The following is a 26,197-nucleotide window of genomic DNA, read 5'->3' on the forward strand; positions in this document are numbered from 1 at the left end:
ATATTAATATTTTTATTATCATTTATTATATATATATATATATATATATATATTGTAAAACATAAATTGTTTGTGGAAATAAATTATAAACAAATATATAAAGGAAAAATAACAATGTTTGTTTTATTTTATTAAATAATATTTTATTTTATGATTTTTTAATAATATATTTTTTCAAAATATTTTTCATAATTTTTATTTTCTTTTTATAACTTTTTTTTATAAATATATATACCATTCTTAGAGAATACATAATAATCTTAGTATGTAATACACGTTTTATGGAAGCAGAGGTGTCAACAAAAATTCTACCCTCTCAAAACAAGATTTAATTTTTAAATTTTACAAAATTTTTCTTTTTGAGAGCAAGAAGAAAACAAACAAAAAACTTAACACCTTTACAACTCTTCCTTTCCAGAGATTTAAAGACAAAAAATAAAAAATTACAAAAAAGAAGACTTTATCCTTGTAACAAAACAAAAAATATATATTTATTTTTTTCAAAAACTTCAAGAAACATAAATGCGCACCAGAGGCGTCCTCTGGCGGACATTTTTTTATAAAAAAACAATTGTCTTGGGGTTTAGAACCAAACTTCTTTCTTTCTTTCTGTTTTCATTTCATTTTAAATTTCCAAGGCTTTTCAAACTGTGGAATTTTGTTTGTGAAACAAAACAGAGAGAGAGCTTAAACTCTACGTAACGTATAACAATGTTGTATACTCTATGGTGTGTGTGTGTGTCTGAACAACAATCAACCAAAAAAGCTTTACACAAAAGAGCTTTCGTTCGCTAATGTTGCCGCACACATCTGCTTTTGTATTTTCAAGGGAAAGGTTTTTAACCAAACTAAAAAGGGAAAGCCTTTACATTTGTGGCCATAACCTTTCGTTAGGGAGTGGGCTTTCACTGCCCACCCAAAGCTGTTATACATAAAGCCCACACACACTGTTAGTCACAATCAGTCCCCAACCATTTTCAAATAAGCCTCTTGGCAGGATTGATTTCATGTGGCCATACGAGTGTGTGTGCGTCTGTCTCTTTCTTTTCCATTCTACTCTCTTAAAACTGTCCGCTTTCTCTTTTTCCTTTCATTCACAATATATGTAAGTAGGTATGTATGTGTGTGTTTTTTTGTTTTGTTTTGCGTTCAACGCGATATTTGCTTTTTAATTAAGGCCTGCAGAAGACGGGTCTTGGCCTTCTTCTCCTTATACTGAGCATAGGTCTCCTCAATCGTTTTACGATCACTTTTCAACATCTTCCGACCATTCTGCTCTTCGAACACCGTCTCAAATTCCCTAATGACCCGTTTCAGTTGTTTCTTCTCCTCTCTGGTCTTTTCCAATTGTTCCCATAATTTTTCAATACTTAAACAACTAATCGTTTCATTTTGTTGTTCCTTCTGCTGCTGCTGCGAAGATTGAGCTGTTGTGGTGGTCGTGGATTCATCGGAACTATTTGTCGGTACCGCCGAATCGGTTGGTGAATTTGTTGTCTCGGTACTATTTGCCGATGAATATTGTAGGGTCGTTGATTCAAAGACCATAGCCTCATGTTCTAGAATGGTTGGTAATTCGGGGGCTCCTGCTGCGGAGGATCCACTCAAGGTGACACTGCGTGAAACCATACGTTTCAATTGGCGATAACGATCGTAGAGTGGACGGGCCGCATCACGTTCATCTTTGGTCGATGGTCGTCCGTACAGGGATTCGAAATAGAGTAGACCGTGCTGCACCGTAGATTTCTCTTGCACCAATTGATCGGCGGTCAGCTCTTCGAGGACTTCGGGACGATTGTGATCTTTGCGCTTTTCGGCCAGACTCTGGAAGGAGAATGAACAGAAGAAGAGAGGTTAGATATTTGGAAAAAATAAAAATAAACATTGAAAAAGCTGGAGAAAAAAATGTAAGTAGGCTATCAGGGAATTTAGAAAAACTCTTATTTTAAGACGTAGAGGACATTATAGAGGTCAATTGGCCTGTATAGAGACCATAGGTCATTATAGAGTCCAATTGGCCTGTCTAGAGACCAAAGGTCTTTTTAGAGGCCAATTGGCCTGTATAGAGACCAAAGGTCTTTATAGAGGCCAATTGGCCTGTATAGAGACCAAAGGTCTTTTTAGTGGCCAATTGGCCTGTATAGAGACCAAAGGTCTTTATAGAGGCCAATTGGCCTGTATAGAGACCAAAGGTCTTTATAGAGGCCAATTGGCCTGTATAGAGACCAAAGGTCTTTATAGATGCCAATTGGCCTGTATAGAGACCAAAGGTCTTTATATAGGCCAATTGGCCTGTATAGAGACCAAAGGTCTTTATAGAGGCCAATTGGCCTGTATGGAGACCGCAGGTCTTTATAGAGGCCAATTGGCCTGTATGGAGACCGCAGGTCTTTATAGAGGCCAATTGGCCTGTATAGAGACCAAAGGTCTCTTAAATAAAAAAAAATATCTACACTTCTCAGAAAAAAATGTTGTGGTCATACCAATTTTTGTATTTATTTTTAATAATAATTTATATTTTTTCCTTCCATTAACAAAAGTGGCACACCTCCTCCACCTCCTTGACAAAAATATTGAATTTCATTTAAGTACCTCAATACGTATTGGGGATTTTTTTTTTTGTTTACGTACAACCATTGCACTTGACCAACTAAAATCGATGCCATTTTGTTTCTTTCCCTGGAATTGCGGAAAATTAAACAACAAAATAAATCTTTTTTGTCGATGACCTCAAATCAATTTTTTTATGGACTGACAGAAAGCACTCTCTCTTAGTACAGATCATCGGAAAGTTATTCAGCATTCTATATATAAATAAATATATAGAATAAAGGAAAAAAATATTTCTATATGAAGAAAACTACGTAATGGCGATGGCTACACTACGTAAGGCAAGGGAAACTGAATCACGTGCCTCTACACATCTCTAGACAATGATGATGGGCAGCTGTGTGTGAGAGTCGGTCAAACGCCCACACTTCGATGTTGGCTAAATGTTAAATAGAAATACTTTTTAATGAGGAATTTTTAGAGCGAAAATGGGGATGAAGGTGGATGGACAAAAGAATTTATTACAAAAATAAAATAAAAAAATAGTAAAAATCTAAAAATAGTTTGTCCTGGCAGTGAAAAATAAACATAAATGTAATAATTTCTTGAAAATGAAAGAGTTTAATCCTTTTATAGAATTTACTAATTAAAATATAGGTTAAATAAAAGCCAAAAATAGTTAAAACATAAATTACAAAAATCAAAAAAAAACTTAAAATATTGATTCCATATTTTTATATTTTTTAGTAATACCTCCGACAATTAATACGGTGATATCAATTTTTTTCTATTCCTAAGCCTCACAATTAAACCCCTTTTGAAAATCGCCTTTAATGTTCCAATCCAAAATCTTTTTTTTGTCACCTTAACCTGGGGTGGAATTTTTTCCCTGCTTTATTATTAACGCAAATTAAATAAAAAAAGAAATTAGCATGTATTTTTGATGGCAATATTTGATGTCTCATTGACTCCTACACGCACAAAAAAAAATCTATCTTTCTGGGGACTGATTTATTTGCATATCATATTACAGTTGGTGCCATAAAAAGGTATGTAGCCATTCTCATTACGAGTGACTATGAAAAATAGTCCATAAACAAATTATTCATTAAAGAAGGTCAGTAATTTTTGTTTAGGACTTATTGCTGTGTACTTCTTTTTGTTACCCTCTGTATGATGGCTTTTTATTGTATTGTGCAAATTCAATAAAAATAAAAGATATATGTATATGCATGACTCCCCAAATAACGTCAATGATCTGTTAAATGAAAACATATTGTAGCAAATCATATATATGTACATATATTATACATAGTAGACAATGGTGTACAAAGTTTTATTAGGGTGGGTTGACATTTTTAAGAGAAATATTTCGTAAAAAATTTAAGCCTTATTGGGCTCTTTATAAAATCTATTAGGTCCTTAGAAAAGCTTTTGGAAAAAATATTATTTAAAAAATCTACGCCTTGTTGGCCTTTGGAAAAAATATTCTTTAAAAAAGCTTCGCCTGGTTGGCCTTTGGAAAAAATATTCTTTAAAAAATCTTCGCCTGCTTGGCCTTTGGAAAAAATATTCTTAAAAAAATCTACGCCTTATTGGCCTTTGGAAAAAATATTCTTTAGAAAATCTACGCCTTTTTGGCCTTTGGAAAAAATATTCTTAAAAAAATCTACGCCTTATTGGCCTTTGGAAAAAATATTCTTTAAAAAATCTACGCCTTATTTTGTCCTTAGAAAAAAATTCTTAAAACCAGTGAGGAATGAAGTAAAGTCGGACAGTGCCGACTTTATGATACCCTTCACCACTTTAGGTGTATTCAACAGGACCATTGATACGATTCGTGTCAACCACCAAACCCTAAATCTGAATCGATTTCAACAAAATTATATGTCAATCGTACAAATTTTGCGTCTTTAGCGCACACTTTATATGAAATCGAAGGAAAATATATATGGGTGCTATATCTAAATCTGAACCGATTTTCACGAAAGTAAACACACAGCATTCTAGGCTCAATTCAGTACTCTATAGCAAATTGCGCGCAAATTGAAAGATATTTAAGGACTTTAGTACACCATTTACAGAAAATCGAAGGAAACTATATATGGGAGCTATATCTAAATCTGAACCGATTTTCACGAAACTTAACACACATCACTCTAGACTTAATTTGATACGCTGTGCCAAATTTCGTGCAAATCGAAAGATAAATAAGGACTTTGGTACACCATTTACAGAAAATCGGACGAAACTATATATGGGAGCTATATCTAAATCTGAACCGATTTTCAGGAAACTTAGCATACATCACTCTAGACTTAATTATGTACGCTGTGCAAAATTTCGTGCAAATCGAAAGATATATAGGGACTTTGGTGCACCATTTACAATAAATCGGACGAAAATATATATGGGAGCTATATCTAAATCTGAACCGATTTTTTCCAATTTCAATAGGGTTCGTCCTTGGGCCAAATATGTGACCTATGCCAAATTTCATCAAAATCGGATCATAAATGCGACCTGTACTCTGTTCACAAATATATGTGGACGGACGGACGGACATGCATAAATCGACTTAGAAAGTGATTCTATGCATATTCTCAAAAGAAACCATGAGTCTATCTCGTTTCCTTTTGCCTGTTACAAACATATGCACAAAAACATAATATCCTGTACCACAGTGTGGTGAAGGGTATACAAATCTACGCCTTCTGAAGGTACTGAAAAAATATTCTTTGCAAAAATCTACGCCTTCTGAAGGTACTGAAAAAATAGTCTTTAAAAAATCTACGCCTTCTGAAGGTACTGAAAAAATATTCTTTAAAAAATCTACGCCTTATTGAGTGTCATAAAAATTATTCTTTAAAAAATCTTCGCCTTATTGGGTCCTTAAAAATATTCTTTAAGAAATCTACGCCTCATTGGGTCCTTAAAAATAGTCTTTATAATTTTCTTTAAGAAATCTACGCCTTCTGAAAAAATATTCATAAAAAATCTATGCCTTCTGAGGGTGATGGAAAATTATTCTGTAATAAATTGACACATTCTGAAGATACTGAAAAATATTCTTAAAAAAATCTACGTCTTAGAAAAAAATATTCTTTAATAACCCATGCCTCATGTAGCCCATGAAAAAAAATATTCTTTTATAATCCACGCCTCCTGTAGTCCTTCGAAAGGTATTCTTTAATAAATCCACGTCTCATGTAGACTTTGAAAAAATATCCTTTAAAAAATCCTAATTGGCCTTTGATTTTTTTTTCTAAATTTATACTTTACTTTTTTTAATATATTTTTTAATCTACGCTCTATTGGTCCGCAGAAAAATATTTATTCCTTTCAATTGGTTTTTCGTTATTACGCCCTATTATTTGTTTTTAAAATAAAATAGGTGATGATATTATTTTTTGTGTTTACAGACGACACTGCTATGTACTAATGTTGTTATTTTGGCAAACTAAATAAATGTTATTGCTCAATTTGTTGTTGATTTTTATTTTTAAAACATAATTTTGCAAAATATTTTTTTTCACTTTTAAAAAAATCAAATTTGAAATTTTGCCAAAAAAGACAAATTTCTGTGACTTCAATTAACAAAATAATGCTGATGGTGGTGGCGGCGGCGACCATGTGACGAAAATTCAAATCACAACAACCAAAAATATTATAACAAAAAATACAACAACACATCCGACAAATGACCAAAAAAAAAAGAATGTATTATAAAGGTACTTCCACACACATACATACATATAATATATACACACATATATATATGTATGATTTTTTTTTAAATATTTTTTTTTTAAATAAATTTTTATATGTGTGTGTGCGCGTTTTTTTTTTTTTGATTTGTTTACATTATTTATTTTTAACGCATGGATCACACAAAATCGAAAACAACAACCACACACACACAATTTCGCCAAAATATGATTGGTAAATGTCAACATTTTATCTGTCAGCTGCAGCAACAAAAACAAAAATAATGTATTTTTTTTTGTATTTTAATGTACAAAAAAATTGATGGTCATTTTGCCGGTACATGGTTGGGTAGACAAGTGACTCATTGTACACTGGTGACTAAAGAACAATTGTTTTTTTCAATATCTGATAAAAACAAATAAATGTTTAAATGTGTAATTTCATATAAAGTAAAATCGAAAGAGCAGATTTCCTAATAAAATTAATGGGGGGATTTACAACAAGTTTTAACATGAAACCTCTTGAAGCTTATCGACAAAGATATTGATCAAGGTATGTTAAGAGGTTTCATTAGGAATGGATAAAAAATTTGAAGAATTATTGGAAGGAGGTTTTGTAGAGGGGAATTACAAGAACTTATGTCATAAACCCCCTAACTGCCTATATGGATGGGAGAATAAGTTAAAAAAATAGAATTTTGAACCAGTAAGGAAAGTAGAAAAGTCGGACTGGGCCGAATATATGATACCCTTCACCACTTTGGGTAAATTCTACACATGTATCCTAACAGACGGAGCGTTTTTGTTATAGATCTATATCTGAACCGATTTCAGAGAAACTTGCCGGAGTTTAATTTATATTGAATCAGTACGTTGTGTCAATCGGCCTAGCTATGGATCTTTTCACGAAGCTTAGAAACATCATTCTAGACTCAATTCAGTACCATGTACCAAAAATCGTGCAAATCGAAAGATATATAGGGACTTTGGTGCACCAAATTACATAAAATCGGACAAATATATATATATATATATATACGGGAGCTATATCTAAATCTGAACGGATTTTCACGAAACTTAGCACACGTCATTCTAGCATTAATTCAGTACGCTTTGCACACATTCTAGACTTAAGGGACCCCATTCTCGGTTTCAAAAAATTTAATTTTGTATTTTGATTTAACTCGAATCTACACTAATTCAAGAATGTCCCTATAAGTTTTCAAGTGAAAATCTCAAAAATTTTTTGAAGATATGGCCGATTTATTGTGTCTGCATCAAGTGACGGCAAAAGTGATTCTCAAACTTTAAACGTATTTTTATCTAAACATTGGTTTTGCGAATGGCGGGCACGATAACTCAAAAACTAATAACCCAATCGATTTCAAATTTGTACACGTTTCTCTGTGAGTGTATAGCTATCGTATGAACTAGGATAAAGACAATCGGTGAAGATCTTCCTTATTGTTTAACTTGGTTTTTGGTCAAAAATCGCCGATTTTTCAAAAAATATTTTTTCAAAGGTCCGCCATACGAGAGCCAGACATGTACTCTTTCTAACACCGTTGGAATTTTCGGATTCCGATGTTCCAGTGAGGAGTTATCATGCCCACCATCAAAAATAAGGATTTTTCTTTAATTACAAAAAAACAACAACAACATGTTTTGTAAATTATTTTTCTTCTCTTCTAAATCTTCGAATATATATGTGCAAAGTTATAAACCTTAACAATCATTGGTATTGATTTACCAGCCCATTGAAAATCTTGAAAAATGAAACTCGAGAAGGGGGGGGGGGGGTTTCCCACCTCAAATAGGCATGGATTTATTAAAAAATGTTTTTAGGCACCTCAAAGTCGCGTGGATTTTTTAAAGAATGTTTATAGGCATCTCAAAGACACGTTTAATTTTTAAAGAATATTTTTAGGCATCTCAAAGAGGCGTGGATTCTTTAAAGAATATTTTTAGGCATCTCAAAGAGGCGTGGATTTTTTAAGAATATTTTTAGGCATCTCAAAGAGGCGTGAATTATTTAAAGAATCTTTTTAGGCATCTCAAAGAGGCGTGGAATCTTTGAAGAATATTTTTAGGCATCTCAAAGAGGCGTGGATTATTTAAATAATATTTTTAGGCACCTCAAGATGGCGTGGATTATTTAAATAATATTTTTAGGTAACCTTTTTTAGGTACCTTAAAAGGGGAGTTGATTTATAAAAAACATTTTAGGCACCTTAAAAGGGGAGTGGTTGATTTAGAAAAAATCAATGACATTTTTCTTTTTCTTCAAGTTCAATAAATAGTTTTTTTTTAAATCATCATAACATGACAATTAATTTTTGTCGTTATTTCTCAAAAAACTGGCTCAACAAATCCTAATAATAATGATTAATTAGTTTGTTTACAATTTCGAACATCTAAACGTGTCTAATTAAATATTTAGCCCATAAACAATTCGTTCGCCATTGCTTCCCTTTCCTTTCGCCCGAACTGACCCTAACCCAACATAATTAATGTTGAATGAATCTTCAATGAAATGAATTTCATCATAGAACAAGAAAACAACAAAAAAAAACTAGAAAATAAATAACAAAAAAGAAGAAGGAAGAAACAAACAATTCATTCACAATTGTTATCAAATAAATATTGATCAAAATAACGATAAAAAAACAACAACAACACAACATAAATAAAAATATCAAAATTACACTGAAAATAAACAACACGAAAATAATTTTCAAAAAAAAACAAATCAATGCATGAAAATCTATTTCAAATTGCTTGTGTGTATGTGTATTATAAATGCCAATTTTTTTTTGCAAAAAAATAAAACATTATTTTGTTATAGGTCTCATTGTATAAACAATAGCCCAAATAAAAATAATTTATGTAGGTTTTTATTTTCTTCTTTCTCACAAAAAAAACAATAATTTCTTCTAAAAATATCCTTTTTTTCCAATATTATAATATTATAACATATCAATATTATAACATATCATAATATAATATATATAACATATCACAGCGACGCATGTGTGAATAATAAATTTTGCAATTTTATGAGTCAATCATATGTCGTCGTCATTTTGTTTTGAATTTTATTGGATCCCAAAACAATATTTAATTTTGCAACGTGTCAGCCTCCTTTATGGGTGTATGTGTGTGTGCCTCTCTCTCTATTTTAAATAAAAAATTCTCATTGTTTCTTAATTTATTATTATTCTTTTTAATTTTGGTATGCGGTTGACGAAAATGTGTACTTGTATATATTTTTGTAATTGTAAAACATATTGTTTTGGTTGTTTTTTTTTTTTTGTGTTTTTATTTCCGCCATAATTAAACAACTTGTCTATATGGCTACGAAAAATATAAACAAAAATATATATTTTAATAAAGGTGAAAACATGTTTCATTGTTTAAAACACGATGAAGTAATTAATTTAAATTAATATTGGTTAATTAAGTGAAAGAAAATGCAAAAAAACATTTTACAAGTAGTGTCAAATTTTTTAAAGGTTGCTCTTGAAATTTTTATAATTTATGGCGGAATTATCAACCAGAAAAATTGGCTATTTATACCCTTCACCACACTGTGGTACAGGGTATTATGTCTTTGTGTATATGTTTGTAATCGAGATAGACCCATAATTCCTTTTGAAAATATGCATAAAATCAGTTTCTGAGTCGATTTATGCATGTCCGTCCGCCCGTCCATGATAAATTGTAAACAAAGTACAGGTCACATTTATGATCTGAATTGGATGAAATTTGGCATAGGTCACTTATTTGGCCCAAGGACGAACCCTATTGAAATTGGGAAAAATCGGTTCAGATTTAGATATAGCTCAAATATATATATTTTCCTCCGATTTTATGTAAATGGTGTATCAAAGTTCCTATATATCTTTCGATTTGCACGAAATTTGGTATAACGTACTGAAGTGAGCCTAGAATGATGTCTGCCGAGTTTCGTAAAAATGGGACCAAATTTCGATATAGCTCCCATATATATTTTCGTCCGATTTAATGGAAATGGTGTACCAAAGTCCTTATATATCTTTCGATTTGCACGAAATTTGGTATAACGTACTGAAGTGAGCCTAGAATGATGTCTGCCGAGTTTCGTAAAAATGGGTCCAAATTTCGATATAGCTCCCATATATATTTTCGTCCGATTTAATGTAAATGGTGCACCAAAGTCCCTATATATCATTCGATTTGCACGAAATTTGGCACAGCGTAATAAATTAGGTATAGAAAGATGTGTGTCCAGTTTCCTGAAAATCGGTTCAGATTTAGATATAGCTCCTATATATATATTTTCGTCCGATTTAATGTAAATGGTACACCAAAGCCCATATATACCTTTCGATTTGCACGAAATTTGGCACAGCGTAATAAATTAGGTATAGAAAGATGTGTGTCCAGTTTCCTGAAAATCGGTTCAGATTTAGATAAAGCTCCCATATATATTTTCGTCCGATTTAATGTAAATGGTACACCAAAGCCCATATATACCTTTCGATTTGCACGAAATTTGGCACATCGTAAGGAATTAAGTCTAGAATGATGTGTGGTGTGCGAAAATCGGTTCAGATTTAGATATAGCTCTCATATATATTTTCGTCCGAAGTCCCTATATATCTTTCGATTTGCACGAAATTTGGCACAGCGTAATAAATTAGGTCTAGAATGATGTGTGTTAAGTTTTCAGAAAATCGGTTCAGATTTAGATATAGCTTCTATATGTGACCAAATGAAAAATTTAGTATCGGTTGCAGAATGGCATGTTTATGTATCCAATTTCATTTTACTGGTCCTTTAAAAATGCGACGTCTGTTAGGATTCATATGTTGAATATACCCAGAGTGGTGAAGAACTTTCTCGAATTTTTTTCTTACATATTACTCAACATTATTATTTCATCTATAGATGACAAAAAACAGAAAATCTTGTTTAATGTCATTCTTAAGAAATATTTCTCAGCTGCCCAGCAAAATCACCTGATGTTGTCTTGTAAACATTTGCATAGTCTGCCGAACTTATTACACCATTGAGTCGTAATATAAAAATAATTGTGGTGGTTTTTTCGTTTTTTTTTCTTAAAATAAAACCAGCATCAGGGACGTGGTGGGAATTTTTCAAATGGGATATGAATTTCTCTTGGCAATACACAAAAGTCTTAAAAACATTTGAAGATGTATCCATCATCTGGGAATTTTTATAGCTACGCTGTTACCTTTACATTCCCCTTTGATATTTTAATGTTGTTGAGGTTTTTTGATGTGGGTGTTGAAGGGGGGTTTCCATTAAGAAAAACATGCCATAACCAGACATACTCATACACCCCCCGTTAAATGTTGTACATAATGTTAATGGCAATAATGGTCTCAGTAGTAGCTGAAAGCTTTTAGGCCGACTCTCATTCATTTTGTTGATAATAATAAAAACGACCTTTAAATGTGGCTAACCGAAAGGAATACTGTGTGGGAAGGTGCAGACAACATAAAAGGTAGAACAGAATTTAAAATTTAAAAATTAAGAAAAATTACCAAAATGTTTATCATAATAAAATCCAACATATAAAGAAATGCGTAACACAAAAAAGGACCCTCAAAAATATCGTGACTACGTCGATGGACTTACTTATTTAAATAGTATAATCCACACATAAACTGGACCTTTTCTTTTCAGAACAACAATTAAAATCTCAAAAAAAAAAAAACTAAATTTGTATGACACGCCTTTTGCCAAAAAAAACCCACCCACCTTTCATCAGCGAGAAAGAAAAAATCAATAAAAATAAATCATCCCCTCCGAATACCCACAATATACATTTTCATTGCAAATAGGTACTCTCATCCGAGAGCAGATATAAACACCTTTGCCAAAAAAATGTAAATTCAAAATGCAATTACCCGACATGATTTCTTATTGATTGACTGATTACTGACTGGCTGCCTGGCCCGGCCACCCTGCCATAGACAATGTTAATGCCATTGGCAAGACGCAAAATATCGGCATAATTTTTGTTGGGATGTTATTTTGTGTATTCAACGAACAATTGGTTGCATGTATGAAACAATGTAAAGAAGCAGCCGCCGCAAAAAATGCAATAACAATAACAACAATATCCGAAATACATTTCAGACTTGTTTATTGTTTTTCACAAAAAAAAAAATAAATAAAAGAAAATAAAGTACTTAGGTGTGTAAATAAATAAACGAGGTAGGGTGGGAAATTATTTGGAAAAAAACGGGTTTAAAAAATTAGGAAAATTAAAATATGTATTATGTATGTATATTTTTCAGGGTCCATATAATGTGTAGATTTTTTTAAAGAATATTTTCAGGGTCCATATTAGGATATGATTTAAAAAAATGTATATTATTTTAAGGTTGTGGATTTTTTAAAGAATATTTGTTCAAGGTCCATTTTTTTGGGGTTCATAAAGGGAGTGGATTTTTTTAAGAATACTTTTTTCCTTGGTCTATAGTAGGCGCGGATTTTTTAAAGAATATATTTTCGAGGCCTATATAAGGCGTGGATTTATTAAAGAGTATTTTTTCAGGGTCCACAAAAGGCGTGGATTTATTAAAAATATTTTTTCAGGGTCCACAAAAGACGTTGATTTATTAAAAAATATTTTTGTCAGGGTCCACAAAAGGTGTGGATTTATTAAAGAATATTTTTTCAGGGTCCACACAAGGCGTGGATTTATTAAAGAATATTTTTCAGGGTCCACACAAGGCGTGGATTTATTAAAGAATATTTTTTCAGGGTCCACACAAGGCGTGGATTTATTAAAGAAATTTTTTTTTTCAGGTTCATAGAAGAAGTGGATTTTTTAAAGAATTTTTTTCTAGATTCATAGAAGACGTGGTTTTATTAAAGAATATTTTTACGGAGTCCATATAGGCGTGGATTTTTAAGGAATATTTTTACAGAGTCCATATAGGCGTGGATTTTTAATGAATATTTTTACGGAGTCCATATAGGCGTGGATTTTTAAAGAATATTTTTACGGAGTCCATATAGGCGTGGATTTTTAAAGAATATTTTTACGGAGTCCATATAGGCGTGGATTTTTAAAGAATATTTTTACGGAGTCCATATAAGATGTGCATTTTTATACCCTACACAACTATGTTGTCAGGGTATTATAGTTTTGTGCAGCCCCAAAAGTTTGTAACGCCGAGAAATATTGGTCCTAGACCCACCTTTAAGTATACCGATGGTTATATCATGACTAGCTGAGTCGATCTAGACATGTGTGTCCGTCCGTCCGTCTGTCCATTATAATTTGTAAACACGATACAGGCCACAGTAATGGACCAATCTTCACGAAATTTTGCATGTATGATGGGTTCTGGCCAATGAAGACCCCTATTGTTTTTAACAGCTCGGTAAAGATCGGTTAATGTTTAGGGGATGAAATGGACCAAATACCTAATTGTTGTCGGTTTCTATGGTCAATCCAGAGGCCGCAATTATAGCCCAAACATCGCGAATTTTTGCATGGAGAAGGGGATTGGGCCAAAGAACAAACATGACATGACAAAACTTGTACTCTATATCGTATATATTTACTCCTGAAGGACATAAAGCCGAGAACTTGATAGTATATCCAAGAGGAGTAATTAGAAGGACTGTACTGAATATCAGTAATATTTGTTGACCTCCAGTCGGTCAAGAGGGTAAAAATATCGCGAAATATTGCCCAAGCTCAGAATATAGAAAGTTAGATTTCCGTATAACTTGTGTAGGGTATCAAATGGTCGGCTCCGTCCGACTATACTGCTCCGCTCACTGGTTAAATATATTCTTGGCTTTAAAATTGTGATTTTTTTCAAAGAATCAAGAATATTTTTAACGTATATTTTTCCTAGTAAAAAACACTACAGGGAAGTAGACAAAAAAGGCATTACTTCGAATGAAAACAATACAACCACCTGTTATTCTATTCTCACACCATTTTTTTCGCCTTCTAAAAGTGACAATACACCAGATGTTCGCTGAGGGTGATAAAATAGCATGGGCCTCGTTGAATTAAATACTTCAACATTTACTTATACATGTACATATGTTTATAGAATATAGTATGTATGTCAGTTGTATACAATTTGGGATTCTAAATAAGTATACATACTACGTATATATGTATTAACATCTGCTATATATACCACAACCAAAAATGTTTAGTTGTTGTTATTTTTTGGTATTTTGTTTTGATTTTTATATTTTGGCGGATTCGACTGTCTTCTATACTCTCGTGCTACGAAAAAAGCAACAACAACAAAAGCAATAAAAAATACGAGCAGACAAAAAAGTGTGTGCGAATATATGTACTTCATACTATATATATATATATGGACATCACTTAACAATTCAACGGCAGCGATGCTGATGATGATGAAGATGTCGCCCATTTGGGGTTCAGGGGCATTTGGTTAAAGTGTGAAAAATATTAAAGGGGGCTTGGTGTGTTTTCGTTTTTATTTTTTTGCGAACAAAATATTTATTTACGCGTCTGAAAAACAACAACAAAATATAATAATATTTTTTTGTTGCAACATATATTAAAAAATATATAAAATATTTGTTTATATGTTTACTATTTAGCCAAGAAATTAGTTATTAAGAATATTTTTTTTAGGATATTTCGTAGAGGCCTATTATTGGTCTGGAATTGCAAAGAATATTTTCTCAGGCTCTACATGAGGCTTGAATTTGTTAAAAAATATTTTTTCAAGATTTAAATGAGGCGTAGATTAAAAAAATAGGCTCTAGAAGAATATTTTCAGGCTCTGCAAGAGGCATGGATTTTTTTAATGAATAATTTTTAGGCTGTGGGCGAGGCGTCGATTTGGTAAAGAATATTTTTTCAGAGACCTACACTGACGTACACTTTTGTAAGAAAAGTGTTCATGCTCTAGATGAGGCGAGGACTTTCTAAAGAATACTTTTTTAAGGATTTTTTTTGGTCTACACAAGGCGTGGATTTTTTTAAAGAATATTTTTTCGGAGTATATATGAGGAGTGGATTTTTTTTAAATATTTTTTTCAGGCTCTATATGAGGCGTGGATTCTTTAAAGATTATTTTTTCAGGGTCAATATGAGACGTGGATTTTTTAAAGATTATTGTTTCAGGTTCTATATCAGGCGTTGATTTTTTTAAAGAATATTTCTTCAGGGTCAATATGAGGCGTGGATTCCTTAAAGAATATTTTCTCAGGGTCTATATAAGGCGTGGATTCTTTAAATAATATTTTCTCAGGGTCTATGTAAGGTGTGGATTCTTTAAAGAATATTTTTTCAGGGTCAATATGAGGCGTGGATGTTTTGAAGAATATTTTTTCAGGGTCAATATGAGGCGTGAATTCCTTAAAGAATTTTTTTTTCAGGGTCAATATGAGGTGTGGATGTTTTGAAGAATATTTTGTTGAGGGTCAATATGAGACGTGGATTTTTTAAAGAATATTTTTTGGAGTTTATATGAGGCGATGCTTTTTTAACGAATAATTTTCAGGCTCTAGTTAAGCCTGAGGCGTGGATACCTTAAAGAATATTTCTTTCAGGCTCTAGTTAAGCCTGAGTGGATGCGTGGATTCCTTAAAGAATATTTTTTCAGGCTCTAGTTAAGCCTGAGTGGATGCGTGGATTCCTTAAAGAATATTTTTTTTAGGCTCTAGTTAAGCCTGAGGCGTGGATTCCTTAAAGAATATTTTTTCAGGCTCTAGTTAAGCCTGAGGCGTGGATTAAGAATAATTTTTCGGAGTCTGTATAAGTCGTGGATTCCCTAAAGAATATTTTTTCAGGCTCTAGTTAAGCCTGAGGCGTGGACTCCTTAGAAAAGTATTTTTTCAGGCTCTGTATGAGACGTGGATTTTTTAAAGAATATTTTTCAGGGTCTGGCTGAGGCATGAGTTTTCAAATAATATTTTTTGAGGGTCTAGCTGAGTAGTGAATTTTTAAGGAATATTTTTTTAGGCTCTGGCTGAGGCGTAATTTTTTTAAAGAATATTTTTTTGGACTCTAGACGAGGAACTATTTGTATAAATTAATTTTTTTAACATATATGCATGTGTGAATGTGTCTGCTTATATGTGTATCTCCATGATTGACATTTATGTGTGATTTTTTTTTTTTGTTCAATTGTCTTGCCTCTTTTTTTTGGTTTCCTCAAGTGCCAGTGGCCAGTGTGAAATATGATCTGAACTTTGTTAATTGTTTATATAAATTGTCCAAGGCATTGATTTATTTTGTTGCTGTTGTTGTATTTTTGTTTTTAATGTTTGTTCACCTCATAAATTTCATTTTGTAATATCCACACTCATCATTCTTATCGTTCAGCAACTTAAGATAAGAAGACATGAAATGATTGCATTCAAAAGGTGAGGAGAAAAAACTCTTCCCCTCTACTTCCCTCCACTGTCCCTCTTAGTTTTTTTAATGCATTTCTAAGTACCTTGAACGTAATTCCAAATATGTTGACATAGTTCCAATATTGTTTTGTTTTTTTGATGTTGTTGTTGCTGCTATTGTAATCGTCACCTATATATACGTCACCTATACATAAATTGTTGTGGTGATAAGGGGTGCAGGGTATTTAGATAAAACAAATGTTGTACCTCCTACCATAAAGAAATTTGTATTTTGCCTACAAAAAAAAAAAAAGAAAACCTCTGGGTCTGGCTGTGTTGGACAACAAAAGACGCAAAAGACCTTGGCGGCCAGTTCGCTAGCTAGTGTTTGTTGGTGTTCATGGCGTTGTTGTTGTTGCACGTTTTTGAAGTGTTATATTTTATGTGCCAAATGAGTCTGTGATTTTATTGTTGTTTGTTTTTTTCTGTTTTGAGAGAATGCACTTTAACAAATGGCGCATTTAGAAATAGGGGAAATGTATGGTTTTTTACATCATTCAGTGGCATTGCTTTAAATGCTTACAAGGACCACATGATTGGATTTAATTTTTTGAAGCTTGAATTTATTTACGATATTTTTTCCACCTATGCGTACTTTTCAGTTATAAAAAAAAAATAATTCGTATAAATCATACGCCCTGGTAGACGTAATTAATTCTATTAATAATCATCATACGTATTGGTGTCCAAATATTAATATTAGTTATACGCCACCAAGTCGTGATAGAAATGAAGTGTTCATCATTGGAACCGAATTGAAAATACTTAGCTACGCTTAAAAAATTGACAACGGGCCTTTCAGGTCCTACTTTGAGGTTATTTAAATCACAAATAAATGGTCTCAAAGCTTCCTATTTCTAATTTTTTTCTCAATAGATTTCTTATAAATATTCATTCCATATTTTTTATGAATAAAGATTTGTTTCTTCTTCTTACCTGTTCAATTTCCATCAAAGTCACCTTCATTTTTTGTAATTTCTGTTCGGAATCCATGCCACCGCTAACTTTCAGGCCTAATGCTGACATTGGATCAGTTTTCAGCTCATGACGTTCTTTGCGCAGCTTACTTAGCTCCGATAGGATATTTTTCATATACTTATCATTCAAGCGATCAGCCTGAGATGGTTTATATCCCGACTTCTGTTCATATGAATCTTCAAGTTGACCCAGTTTTTTCTTTAGCGCCGTCACCCGTTTATTTATTTGACGCATACGTTCCTCGGGCGACTGGAAAGACATTACATTCGGCAATACCTGTTGCATTAGCTCACGTGTCTTCAAATTTTCCAATGTGGTAAATGCACGGAAATTGGTGAGAGATGGATCCATGACATCATCATCATCCAATTCATTGGCCAGTAGCTGGGCTGCACTGGGTGTTTGTTTGAGATAAGGTTGAGGATAGGGTTTAACCTTCGACAGCTTGGCTGCAGTGTCAATGCTGTCAACATAATGGGGCCTAACGGTGGCGTAGCGACGACTCAAGACAGGCGTTTGGTCTTCGGGCACGGAACGATCCCATGGCAGTGATTCCTGTGCTGAGATGGTATGGGGAACTTTGTGTAGACTGCTTTGACTGCTGCTCTTGCTGCTGTTGGCCGAGGATGCGGACACGGATGATGTGGCTGGTGTTGTGTTGGATTTTTGTAAGGCCACAGGTGTCACATTGACATTGTTATGAACATCATCTGTGGAACCATTCGATGAAGCCGTTGGCGATAGACTTTTACTCATAGATTGTTGTTTGTTGCCGGTCGACATAATCGCCGCCGCGCTATTGAAATCAATCAAATTATTGTCATTCAAGTCGTTGGTGTGACTCTTCTCCATTGTTTGTGGTTGGGGTTGTTGGTTTTGGCTGGATTTCTTCGAGATGAAACCACGCCTCTCATATTTCAGGGCTGACAAATCGTATTTGTAGACATTCTCATCGTTCAGCTTGGAAGGCAAATATTTCATGGCACTGGTGGAACTGGTGGATTTCTTCGTGACCCCAGACGCCTTGCGTCCTGGTGGGGCCCGCGACTTGCAAAAACGCTCACTGCTGCGCCTGCGTTCATGTTCACACTCGCTATCATCGCTGTCACGATGCTGTTGCGACTTATTGCTGCTGCCATTGCCATTACTGAAGCACACCCTGATGGGTGAATGTCTCTGCGAACGGGCTGGACTTGTCTCATAACGTGAGCGCCGTGTCATATCCTTAATGGGTACACCCACAGTCCAGGCCTGTTGTTGATTGTATTGGCGATTAGCCAAACTGCCATCATTCTCATCGGAAGTTTTGTGACCCAGAGCGTTATCCCTTTCCCCGGAATCGCTGCGAAGTTCCTGTTCATAGACTTCGTAGGGGGTGCGCTTGAAATCTTCCGATGAGACACGCCTAATATTTTCTACATTTTTCAGCGAAGATTTTAGGGCATTAACGCCCAAATCTGCCGGTGTAGATGCTACATTGTTGTTGTTGTGTTGCAACCTAGCGCCGCCATCTTGTGGCAATAGTTCTTCACTATTCGAACGCTGTAATTTGCGATCCTGTATTGTGGACGAGGTGCTGTCGAGGCGTTCCTTACGTTTACGGGATTTCTGCCATTCTAGGGGGTTAATGATTTCCGGTAGATAGGTGGAATTGAAGTGAGAATGCTGTTCGGCATATTGGTGGTGGTGTTGTTGTTGGTGAGTGTGTTGTGTATTTTTATTGTTCTCCAAATGTTCCGAGGGTATTGTGGCAACATTGTGGTGGTGATGATGATGGTGGTGATGCTGCTTGCTTGGTGAATGATGTTTTTTACTTTTGTTGATATGTTTGCATTCTTCGGGAGTATTGGCACCGGATGACGATGCCGATGATGATGACGACGAAGACGACGACGACGATGATGCTGAGGACGAAGACGAGGAAGAAGAGGATGTGGAATTACAATTATTACTACGACAAGATGCTGACGAAGATGATGAACCGGTAAGACGACTTAGGTCGTCTTCACTTAGTCCAGTGTTAGGATGGCGCATGCCGCACTGTAGAAGAGAAAACAAATAGACAAATTGCAATTAATAAAACTATAAACAAATTGAAAAATAAAAATTAAATAATTTAAAATATGTTCAAAATAAAATGCATTTAAAATTAAAAATAATCATACGCAAGTGTGGTTGCTTATATGGAATTATTATGTTATTCATACGCCTAGGTGTCTTGCTATTAAAATTAGTTATACGCCCCAGAGACAAAGAGACGCAAGAATGGCTGGTTATAAAGACTTATTATGTTATTCATACGCCCAGGTGTCTTGATATTAAAATTAGTTATACGCCCCAAGAGACAAAATGAAATTTTCAAAGCTAACATAAAAGAGGATTTTTATAAATATTTTTCAGAACATAAATCTATAAACAAATAGTTTTCAAGGTTAATTTTTGGATTGGATTTTTGAAAAATTTTCAAGGCCTGTTATGGGCATGGCATTATTTAATATATTTTTTAAGCCCTTTTTTAGATGTGGATTTTTTTTAATAATTGGGTTTTTAAAGAATATTTTTAATCAGCTTTCCTATGCGATTTCCGGGCCTTTCTAAACACCCTCAAAAATTTTCAAAAAAAGAAAAATCTTCTCTAAAAAGCATCTGTTTTTACTGAATGATTTTTCTTAATTGCCATGACGTGAATAAAAAAAAAACTGTCCATTATAATTTATTGCGGAATAGTTGCAAATTTCGTATTGCCTTTAGCACAGCAACTTATTAGCCAGACTATTAATACCCAGAATACAAACATTTATTATTACATGAATAGTGTTTTCTTTATTATAGGCTGCTGCTGTTAGCTTTCAAATACAAATTTAATTATTATTAAAAAAAATACGGATTCAAAATGAAATATCATGAGAGACCACCCTCAGTTCAATTTTACATTTCATGACAAATTACGAATAGGAGACGTATGATTAATGCCGCAGACAACTGGTGTTCTGGTGCAAATAGTAATCGAACAAATAACATATTATTGATTACACAGATGTTGAAGACAATTTTTACAAATGTCATGAGTAAAATATAAATAGTAGAAAAAAATCATATAACCGGAAGAAATAGAAATTTTCAAGAAAAAACTCTTTTTGAAAAAAAAATGTCAACTTGAAAACATGTATATATATGTATATATGTATATATATATATATATATTATATATATATATATATATATATATATCGTCATTCAAGTCTCAATTTAATACGTTGTGCAAAAATTCGGGTTAATCGGACAAACATTAGGAGTTTGGTGCACCATTTAGGTAAAATCCGACGACAATATATGTATATGTGAGGCTATATTGAAATCTGAATTCCAAAATTTGCCACACATCATTCCAAACTCAATTTAGTAGGCTATGCCAAATTTTGTGCAAATCGAAAGACATATAGGTACTTTGGTGCACCATTTACCTTAAATCGGACGAAAATATATATGGGAGCTATATCTAAATCCGAACCGATTTTCATGAAACTTAACACATATCATTCTCGACTTAATTCAGTACGCTATGCCAAATTTCGTGCAAATCGAATGGTATATAGGGACTTTAGTGCACCATTTACATTAAATCGGACGAAAATATATATGGAAGCTATATCTAAATCGGAATCGATTTTCACGAAACCTAACACACACACAATTTACCTATGCCAAATTTCGTGCAACGAAAATATATATGGTGCACCTATTAAATCAGACAAATTATATATGGGAGCTATGAACCGATTTTCAGGAAACTTAACACACATAATTCTAGGCCTAATTCATTATGCTATGCCAAATTTTGTGCAAATCGAAAGATATATAATTTTGGTGCACCATTTACATTAAATCGAACGAAAATATATATGGGAGCTATATCTAAATCGGAATCGATTTTCACGAAACTTAGCACACACCATTCTAGACTCAATTAAATACGCTGTGCCAATTTTCGTGGAAATCAAAAAATATATAGGGACTTTGGTGCACCATTTACGTTAAATCGGACGAAAATATATATGGGAGCTATATCTAAATCTGAACCGATTTTCAAGAAATGTAACACACACCATTCTAGACCTAATTCATTACGTTGTGCCAAATTTCGTGGAAATCGAAAGATATAGAGGTACTTTGGTGCACCATTTACATTAAATCGGACGAAAATATATATGGGAGCTATATCTAAATCGGAATCGATTTTCACGAAACTTGACACACATCATTTTAGACTTAATTCATTAAGCTGTGCCAAATTTCGTGTAAATAGAACGGTATATAGGAACTTTGCTGCACCATTTACCTTAAATCGGACGAAATTATATATGAGAGCTATATCTAAATCTGAAGCGATTTTTCCCAATTTCAATACGGTTTGTCCTTGGACCAAATAAGTGACCTATGCCAAATTTCATCCAAATCGGATCATAAATGCGACCTGTACTTTGTTCACAAAAATACATGGACAGACAGACGGACGGACGGACATGCATAAATCGACTTAAGACGTGATTCTATGCATATTCTCAAAAGGAACCATGTGTCTATCTCGTTTCCTTTTGCCTGTTACAAACATATGCACAAAGAAATAATACCCTGTACCACAGTGTGTTGAAGGGTATAAAAAATGTCTTCGAAAAAATATTCTTCACAATCCAGGTTCCAAAAAAAAATTACTCTTAAAAATCCAGGCCTTGAAAAAATATACCAAGTCTTCGAAAAAAATTTATTTTTTTAAATACACGATTTGAAAAAGGATTCTGTCTTGGAAACAATTATTCTTAAAAATCTACTTCTTGCAAAAATAGTCAAATTGTTCTCAAAAATCCTGAATCCTTAAATCAAATAGATATTTCGCCTGAGTCCAATGGAATACCTTCATACCCCCTCGCTCCCAGCGATCGTTTAAATCTTTAATAATATTACCACATTATTTAATTTTTTGCAACTATTACAGCATCGCATCAGTTAAGACTTCATATTTTCTAACGTCTCCAATTACGAAATTTTTCCACAACAATTAAATAATTATTTTATTTGTTACACAATACTTTTTTCGAATGGCACATAGCCGATTTAATTTAGAATTCTACAACTCATATAAGATCAAATCATAGTTGCTAATCATTACTGGACAATTATTTTTGCAAAAAACAAACACAATAAAATTCTACAAATTGTAAATAAAAAACAGTGCGTGTTGCTCGATATATTCCGCAATATCACAAAACAAAACTCAAAAGTAACACAAACAATCGGCCACTTTAAAATTCCGCAACAATTCATTTTCAAGACATTCAATTAATGTCCATTAAATTGAAGTGAAAAAAATGATAACATTTCATTTGTTTTTTTTACAAATGTTTCATATCGTCATTTGGTTTCAATGTATGTATTGTCGTCCTCACCGCCGTGGTGTGTTCCAGTTCTAAAACAAAATTCTCATTAAGATAAGGATAAGGTAAAATTGTGGCCAGATAAAAAACAAACTCGATAAATCATGCCTGAGCCTTATGGAAATTAAGTCGATCATTTTTCCACAAACAAAAAGCTAAATTTAATTGCGTTTAATATAAAATGATTGAGATTAGATTGAGGTCCATCAACTGGGTCGAAAGTCAGTCCCCAAAAAATTATCCAGTTTTTCTATAATTAACATTATGATCGATCCGGTTTATATTGACTGCGCAAATTATAGAATGATTCGATAAATTTTATTGCAGATATTTTTGGAACTTCTTTTATCCAAAAATAGTTAATTGCTCCATAATTAGAGCAAAAATAATAATAAAACGATCCATGGTCATTGGGTCGTATAAGTAATATTAATTTAGAGTACATCATAAGGTATACGTTATATATTACTTATACGTAATAAACTGAACATTTTAATTGTCTTGCGATATTTTCTGCTGAATTATGAGCGGAATATTTTTGGAGAAAGAAATTGTTGTCTCTAAGGCGAATTTGAATGATTTTTAGTTAAGTCACTGAAAATTGGAGGTTGCACCGGCATTTAGTAGAGAACATAAGATGCAGAGTTCATCTAGAGGAATATTAATATTATAGAGTGTAATTAAGTTAAAGGTGTTTTTAGGTCTTCTTTCATCCAAAAATAGTTAATTGCTCTACAAATTAAAAAAAAATAAATAAAACGATCTACGGCCATTATGTCGTATAATTAATATTAATTTAGAGTACATCATAAGGTATACGTTATATATCAATTATACGTAATAAATCGAATGTTGAATAATGAGTGGAATATTTTTGGACGCAGAATTTTTTCTCTAAGACCATGCTATGAATTTGAATGGCCTATATAGGGAATTTTTTGAATCGGCTATATAAGGCTAGGTAATACCAACTACATGCAACAAATTTCTGACGCAGAATTTTTCTCTAAGGCCATACAATAAATTTGAAAGACGATTTTTTATCATTTTATGTAGTATTATTTTTTTTTTATAATTAATATAAAGGCCCGGTAATATCAACTAAATATAACAAATATATGATCTTTTCTACCTGCAAAACTCCTGTAAAGGTTGTTGCCTCAAATATAAGACCACTAGAAGATCTCATTACTGTAAATGCCCAGAGATACCTCCTTTCTACAGACAAGAAGAAGAAAAATCTCTTAGCTATATAAGGTAATAGGAAGATCTATAACATTATTTATTTATGGAAGACATCAAGATATCGAAGTTCGGCAAAACGATATTCATTATTAGAAGAGCTTTTTTGTAGAATAATTTCCAGTTTAAATACGATAAGCCGAGAATGCCTTCTACAGAAATATTATTAGCGATCTTCCATCGATATAAAACCCCTGGAGAAGCTTATTATTTTATATGTTTTTACAGAAAGCCTAAAGAGATGTTCCTCGAAATGTTTTCAATCATTAGAAAACATTTTTGTAGAATAATTTTCTTGGTCAATTTAATGATGCCTTCCATTTGCAAAACTCCTGTGAAACCCGTTATATTTCTGTCTTTTAATAGGACATTCTAGGCTCACTCATGACCCCTCCAGGAGGATGGTATGTTCAGGTAAACTAAGATGAGAGACATTTTACTATATAATGACCTCCCGTCCCCTAGAAACTAACCCAAACCTCTTTTAGAGTCTGATTTTTTCTTAAAAATTCAACCCTGAAAAATATCGTTTTTAAAATTAACCTTTTTTGGGGCCTTAAAAAAATTTTGTTCTTGAAAAAAATCGACGCCACCTTTGGGACCTGACAATTTTATCTTCAAAAAATCCACGCCATTTTTGGAGCCTGAAATTTTTTTCTCGAAAAAATCCACGTCATTTTTGGAGCCTCCTTTGGAGCCTGAAATTTTTTTCTCGAAAAAATCTACTCCATTTTTGGAGCCTCCTTTGGGGCCTGAAATTTTTTTCTTGAAAAAATCCACGTCTCCTTTGGGGCCTGAAATTTTTTTCTTGAAAAATCCACGCCTCCTTTGGAGCCTGAAATTTTTTCTTGAAAAATTCACGCCATTTTTGGAGCCTAAAATTTTTCCATGAAAAAACCACGCCATTTTTGGAGCCTCCTTTGGAAATTTTTTTCTTGAAAAAATCCACGCCTTTTTTAGAAACTGATTTTTTTTAAAATCCACGCTTTTTTTAAAACCTGAAATTTTTTTCTTTAAAAAATCCACGTCTCCTTTGGGGCCTGAAATTTTTTTCTTGAAAAATCCACGCCTATTTTGGAGCCTGAAATGTTTTTTCGTGAAAAATCTACGCCTTTTTTAGAAGCTGAAATTTCTTTCTTGAAAAAATCCACGCCTTTTTTAGAACCTGAATTTTTTTTTTCTTCAAAAAATCTACGCTTTTTTTAAAACCTGAAATTTTTTTCTTTAAAAAATCCACGCCTTTTTTAGAACCTGAATTTTTTTGTTCTTTAAAAAATCCACGAAAATCCACCCCTCTTGAAAAAAATTCTATACAAAAATCCGAGCCTTCTTCGGAACCTGAAACATATTCTTTAAAAATAACTCACTATTTTAGAGCCTGAAAAATATTCTTTAAAAAATCCACGCCTCTTTAAAGCCTGAAAAATATTCTTTAAAAATCCTTGCCTCTTTTAGAGCCTGCAAAATATTCTTTCAAAAAATCACTCCCCTTTTAGACCCTGAAAAAATTATCTTTAAAAATTCACGACTCTTTTAGAGTCCAGAAAAATATTCTCTTAAAAATCCACGCGTAAAAAAAATTCTTTAAAAATTCGCTCTTATATCCCTTCAGGTCATTTATATATCCCTCAAGGAACCTACAATGAGAGACCTTGAAAAAAATATGAAAATTGTTGTCAGTAGTCAGTAGTATCCTCATCAGGTGACAAATATACCCTTCAGATTCCCTACAGTCATTTTCTTATTACTTAGTATTTTTTATTAAAAATATATATTTTTTGTTAATAGTATTATTTTTAAATATTTAAAAATATAAAAGCATACCAAAAAATAACTTATTATCCTTGGTGTCATTGCAGTTTCGGG

General features: G+C 32.9%; 1 protein-coding gene across 1 annotated transcript; it reads right to left on the minus strand.

Annotated features, from left to right (window-relative positions):
• Positions 1-1,149: 1,149 nt before the first annotated feature.
• LOC133336952 (protein FAM13A) lies at positions 1,150-26,197 on the minus strand. The gene is made up of 3 exons (XM_061545219.1): positions 26,156-26,197; positions 17,616-19,697; positions 1,150-1,824 (listed from the first exon to the last, which is right to left on the minus strand). Exons 1-3 carry the CDS (start codon positions 26,183-26,185, stop codon positions 1,150-1,152), a joined length of 2,787 nt encoding a protein of 928 aa, XP_061401203.1. The 5' UTR covers positions 26,186-26,197.

Source organism: Musca vetustissima, unplaced genomic scaffold, assembly GCF_032173495.1.
Source record: "Musca vetustissima isolate MV318-11 ecotype Yass unplaced genomic scaffold, APGP_CSIRO_Mvet_v1 utg100131, whole genome shotgun sequence".
Lineage (NCBI taxonomy): Eukaryota > Metazoa > Arthropoda > Insecta > Diptera > Muscidae > Musca > Musca vetustissima.